A 6,255-nucleotide genomic window follows, 5' to 3' on the forward strand; every position below is an offset into this window, starting at 1 on the left:
CCCGGGGGGCTCAGGCGCGGGGGGCCCGCGACGTGGCGCGGACGCACGTAGACTGCGCTCCGCCGCGCGCCCCCCCGGCGGCTCCGAGGCGGACGCGGCGCTCCCGGGGTCCCCCCCCCGCCCGCCCACCGGCCCAGCGCCGCGACCGCCGCGGCCCCCGACTCCGGCGCGGCGAGACTCTGTTTTGCACTTTTCATTCAATCCCACCCCCCGTCACTTCCTTCGGAAAACAGAAACCACCAGGACCTGCCTTAAAGAGACCGCGCACCTCTCGGCCCTTAAAGGGCTCGCGGCGGCTCCCCGCGCTCCGGCTGCGGCCCGGGGCAGGGGGCGGGGACAGGGGACCGCGGCGCAGCGGCTTTGTGGGAAAAGGGCTTTCTCGGTCTCCCTCCCTCCCTGCCGCGCCCCGCGCGACCCGGCCGTGTCAGGAGTTGGCTCAACGGGCAAATCCCTTCCTCCCAGCAGGGGCGGGACGGGTGACTCTTCCCCCGTCCCGTCCACCTCCCCCCGCCCCCGCCCCCGCCCCCGCCCCCGCCCCTTTGGCTTGCTCTTGTGCCACGTGGACGAAATAATCGGGCTTGGTGTTTTAGGGGTTTTGTTTGGTCTTTTCGTTTCTCTGACACAGCGAATTTCTAAAAACGGTTCTGCAAAATCAGACCTCACCTCGCCTTCAGCCTTTCGACTGTCTTGGGTCAGGAGAGGTGAGCCGAGGTTCTCGCCCTCATTTGACATCCCTCCGGTGTGGTGCCTTGATAAGTCAGGCCACCTCCCTGAATACGTCCCCTCGACTTGCGCACATTTTGTGAGCCCCGGGACAGCTTTTCTTTTCAGTCCCATCGCCCTCACTTACCCCATTCATGGCCTATCCTCGGTCCTGCCCACCTCCCAAGACCCCCCCCCCCCCCCCCCCCTTTCTCATAGGCTGAGCAAATCCAGGGAAATTCAGGAGAATGACTAGGGACTCGGGACACCAGCAATCGACCAACAGGGGTTCTCCCACAAGTCCCAAAACGATATATGCTGCCATGCACCCCAACAGTGACCTGAGTGAGGGCAGGGAGATCTGGATGCCTGCTTCCTCTGATCAGCTGTGTGCTTTGGGAACGTTTGAAAAATTCTTTGGGCCTAAGCGTTCCCCCGTGTACAGCGGGAGTTGCCGAGACCTGCGATATCCTGCCAATTCCACGGAAGAGAAAGCCCCAGGGAGGTGCTCAGAACCTGTTGTTCCCTGAGGTCCCTTCCACTTCTGTGGATTCTAGGTCGCCCTGTTTCTTTTGAGATCTCGATCACAGATGGTGACTACTCCCCTCGCCTCTGAAGCCTCCTTCCCTTCTAGGTTCTCCTCAGCACAGGGTTCTTATTAGTACCGGAGATGACAGCAGGAACCCAGGCAGCCAAGAACTGTGAGGGCACCAACAGCAGCCCCAGACCCTGTGAACTGCAGCTTTGGGCCTGGAACCTGTCTCCTTACTACCCACCCAGGGATCTTCCTACTACACCCTGCTGCCTACATTTACAGGACTGAAAGGGGTTCAAGAGATGATCTAGCTCAGTGTTTTCCAAGTTGGCCTGACCAAAAGAATCATCTGGGTGCTTGTTAAGAAAACAAACACCCGAGTCCCTAAAGCTAGCCACGCAGACTCCCTAGAGAAAAGAACCAAGGATTTGCATTTTTCACAAAGGCCCAGGTGATGCTTGGTGTAAGAGGTCTGACAGTTGGTACTTAACAGAGGGCTCGGCATAGGGGATCTAAAACAAACAACATCTTTCCTGGGGAACTGTCCTGGCCCCTGAGGAGTTTATCTTCACATCAGGGAGATAAGGCAGGCTGTCAGAGAATGATGGATTAGCACAAAGGCTGTTCCTGAGGCCCTCCCACCCTGAGCTGACAGGACGGAAGAAGAGAGATGCCCAGGGTCTCAAAACTGGCCCCCTGCCTGATAGGCTATGCATCCCAATGCAGCGTTAAAGCTAGATCTCGCATGAATCAGTCCACACAGTCACTGGGACCTCACCCGCATTTCCTAACTTCCCCTATTCCAGGCATCGTCAGCTCTGCCCCAAGCCGTGTTCCCAGGCCCCTTCCCCGTCACCCCGGTGAGATCCCGGGAGACCTAAGCCAAGAAGCCCTGTGTGTCTGGCTTCTTTTTTAAGTCTCTGAGGCTGTCTTTATCTCCATTCAAATCCTGGGTTTGGAAACTCCTCTATCACTTCCTCGCCACGATCAGCTTCCTCCGTTAATTTAACCACAGATCAAATTAGATTTTTCTTTTAAGATAGGGGAGCTGATGTCTCATCCCCCGCCCCACCGAGCCCTGTCTTTGTCCCTAGTCCTGCCTTTTGGTTTCACCCGACCAAACTCTTCAAGATCCAGGACCAAGTTGGAGTTTTCCAGGAAGACTTTCTCAGCCACTGAGCTACGGCTCTGCCCAGCGCCTCTCTCTCCGGCCTCTGGACTCCCACAATGACAATTACCGTAGCACCTACCATTCATTGTATCCTTATTACGTCAAAGTTCTGTGCCAAGCGCTTTACGTGTGTCATCTTAGTTCATTTTCATGGCAACTCTCCAAAGTAGGTTCTATTCTTAGGCTCTTTTTCACTGACTAGGAAACGGAGGCTTACAGAGGTTAAGTAACATACCCAAGGTCACACAGGTAGGGGAGCCAGCGGGGACTCAGACGCAGGTCTGACCGCAAAGCCCTTGCTTGGAGCCACAGCAGGGCTTGCCAGGAGCCCTTGCTTTCCACCACAGGCACACAGCCTGTGCTATGTTCTCCTGTAACCTAACGGTTTCATGTGCGGTTGTCTTGTGCCCCAGTTAGTTCCAACAGGCCAGCCCCCGTGCTGGGAACACACAGTGCACACACAGTGCGTCCCTTAAACCAGCCAGGCATAGAAACATCCATTCTTCGTAAATGTAAAGGCCCTCAGAGGAAGAGCTCTAACAAGCCTAATTACCCTGACTACAACCAAACAGCCCTCGTTGTCAGAACATTCTTTCTGTCAAATCTCAAGCCCTCTGCCCCACCATAAACCAATTTCCTTTCCTTTCTGATCTGGAGCCCTAGAAAAGCGGTTGCACGTGGTGGTTCAAAGCAAGGGCGTCGGGACCTCAATCCTGGAGCTGGGCCACTCACGAGCTCTGTGACTCAGTGAGCCTGCTTCTTCATCTGTAAAGTGGGCACATAAATGCTTACCCCACTGGGTCGTTTTGAAAATTAAATCCAAGCCCCTGGATACAAAACCCTTCACAGTATGTTTGGCATATAGTAAAGACCAACTCAATGGGGGCTATCTTTATTTAATACTGTTTATTCTCTCCCATGGTATCAAATACGAAGTCCCTCTGTGACCTGCACACGACTCTCTCCTCCCTTGGCTCACCCTCTCTGTATGACTACACACTCTTTCGGGAACACTTTTTCCCTGTGTTCTCTTTAGGTCTTCCATTTTAGTTTTGCTCGGGACCTCTCAAACCGGGGAGTAGGCGGCCAAACATCGGGAGGAGTCTCCCCTTTGCTCTTTGGTCTTAGCGTGCCTCGATCTGGTAGGAAGAGACATGCCGGGCCCTCTCCCCACCTGTGACTTGGAAAACAGGTGCCGACAGAGTCCCGTCGAAGGCTGAAAGGGAAACCGAACCAATGACCTGTATCCAGAGAGAGGACGGATGTGATAAGGGGCTTGCCTTTGCAACAGTGGACAGATTTTTTTCTTTCAATTTCTTTCTGTGGCTGGCGCCTGGCTTGGGGTGTGGTGTGGCTCTCAGTTGCTGGGCCCTGGCACACAGGGCTGGCCACCTGCGCTGTGAGTTGGAGGAGGCTCTGGGGCTGGGGCAGGAGCGCTTGCTCTCCTTTGCCTCTCCAGGCCGCGAAGCTCGTCACTTCGCTGCCCAAGCAGAAGTTCAGGTTAGTCTTACAGCATCACACAATTACTCGGTTACATAAATCCAAGGGTGTGGTGGGAAAGTGGACCGGAGAGGCAACGGACCGGGGTAGAAAGCGGGAAGGGAAGAGAAGGCCGGGACAGGCATCCTTCCCAGGGCTGAAAACCCGGCGGAGAGGAAGCTTCGATGGAATCCGGCTGAGTCGATGACTTTCAGGAAAAGAAAAAGAAGCTTGAAGAGTGAGAGCTGCGAGGGAAGGTACATCTCACTCATAGACTCCAAGCCCGCGACTCTTGAAGGTCCTGAACGTACCTGTCTTCTTCTCCGGGCTAGTTCTTCCAGAAGGCCTTTCCTGCTCCCCACCTGGACATTCATTCATTCATTCATCCATCTAGAGTCAGACGCTGTGCCAGGTGCTAGAGTTACAGCAGTGGGATAGGGCGGTTGAAGCGGTTCCTTGTCCTGGGACGGAGCCTACGGCTGTAAGGGGAGTGGGTGTTAATAGAGGACGTGCAAAAGCAAATATTTAAATTGCAGTTGCTGTAGCTGGTACCGTGGAGAATTAGAGGGGATGTGAGCCTAGACCAGGGGGCCTGGGAAGGCAGCAACGTCGAAAGCTGACTTATAAGATGAATCAGGATTGATGAGCAGGGACGATGGTCCAGGCAGAGGGAACAGCTTGTGTGTGGAGCCTGAGTCTGGTGGGCTTCCCAGAAACTTCACCAAGTACCAGGAGTGGGTGAGGGCGGAGAGCAGCTCGAAGTAATGCAGGAGAGTTTGGCAGAGGCCGGGTAACGCAGGCCAGGGTAGGACGTGGGCTTTGTTTTCCTAAGAGCAGTGGGCAGTCACCGTATTATGTAAGGCAGTGACATGATCAGACGTGTATTTTAAAAAGAACATTCTGGAAGTGGATTGCAGCTGTCCAGATGAGCGATAATGGTCGCTGGCCCCACGGTAGCGGCAGCAGGAATGTAAAGACATGTCGAACTTCGGCTGTGGTTGGGAAGTAGAATTTGGAAATACGGTTTGATATTTCATTGCACTTGGGGGCGAGGGAGAGAAGGAGCCAAGGACAGTTTCCTGGTTTTGGCTTGGGCACTTGGGTGGCGCCGTGAGCTGAGATTGGGAGGCTGGGGGAGAAGCCCTCGGATTACTTTTTTGGCCGTTCTGCACCCTCTGGCTTTTGTTGTAATGATTTCACAGCATTTGTGCTCGAACGAGAAGGACAGGAGCACCGGGGCCACGGACGAGTGGCACGGCTCAGATTAGAAGTCTAGTGTTCCAAAGCCAGGCCTAGCCTCCTTCTGTGACCCCACGTGGGGTTTCCATTTCATTGCTGGGGCCAGAGCGTACTGGATCTGGCCCATCTTTGTATCCACCTTGAGCTCTTGTGCCTTGTACCCCGAGGATGCTCTAAACTGAGGTCTTCTGTAGCCCCGTGTACCTGGCACTGTGCTGTAGGGAAGAGAACGTGGGGCACGGGTCCCTGCCGTCAAGAATCTTATTAGTGGCACGGTCCATGGAAAATAGGGCCTACCAGGTAGCAGGCTGGGCCACCTCATCAAAACGGAAGACCTCAGGCCATTGGCACATGCTGGTAATTCTTCCCCCTTCGGGAAAACCACAAAAGGTACAGAGTATACTGCAGATCACAGCAGACACACGTGTGGGTCTCTGAGAGCATCCGGTCCCCTCACACCCCAACAATTCCATCACCAGGTCGCACAGCCGGAGACCTTAGAGAGGAAGGGCCTGGCCTCTGCTCTGTGGAACCACACCCACAGCTCCAGCAGAGACCTTAGTACGTCTGCATGCAGCAAGACGAGGGGGCCAGGCAGGGTTGCGTGCTTTGTATTTACTATATTTTTCGTGGCGAAATACGCCTTCCTTTATGCAAAGCTCCAAGGAAAATTTATTACTAAAAAAAAAAATCAGTTGGATTTTTAGCCCAGATTTGTTCTCGGTGCACGAACACGTTATGGCATGGGTTGAGAAGTCCCGCCTTCTCATCAGGAAGCTGAGTATGAGCAAGTTGGGCCTGGACAGGGGCCATTTCAGCCCAGAGCCATCAGCTTTTCCTGTCACAGTTGCTGCTGGGGCCCTTTAGCATCTCCGTTTTCTGTGGTTCCCATCTGGCTGATGGCATCATCTGGGCCTCTGACAGAATCACCTAGGAAGGGCCAGCGTCAGAGGGTCAGGTCCCAGTGGAGGCCAAAATTGGGGATCACATCTCTTCCTTATCTCATGGAAAAAGGAGACACCCTCTCTCCCAAACCGGGATCTCAGAACCACGATCACTGTCACGACTTTTTTTTTTTTTTTGGTTTTTTTTTTTTTTTTTTTAATATATGAAATTTATTGTCAAATTG

At 54.1% G+C, this 6,255-nt stretch overlaps 1 protein-coding gene across 1 annotated transcript in view; it reads right to left on the reverse strand.

Moving 5' to 3' along the window:
• The window catches only part of OAF (out at first homolog), an 18,091-nt gene extending 17,359 nt beyond the window's left edge, over positions 1–732 (reverse strand). The window contains exon 1 of the mRNA XM_049641036.1: positions 664–732. Coding sequence (XP_049496993.1) covers positions 664–732 — 69 coding nt within the window. The remainder of the gene's footprint in view (positions 1–663) is intronic.
• Between the last annotated feature and the right edge of the window lie 5,523 nt (positions 733–6,255).

This window comes from Panthera uncia, chromosome D1 (assembly GCF_023721935.1).
Source record: "Panthera uncia isolate 11264 chromosome D1, Puncia_PCG_1.0, whole genome shotgun sequence".
Taxonomy (NCBI): domain Eukaryota; kingdom Metazoa; phylum Chordata; class Mammalia; order Carnivora; family Felidae; genus Panthera; species Panthera uncia.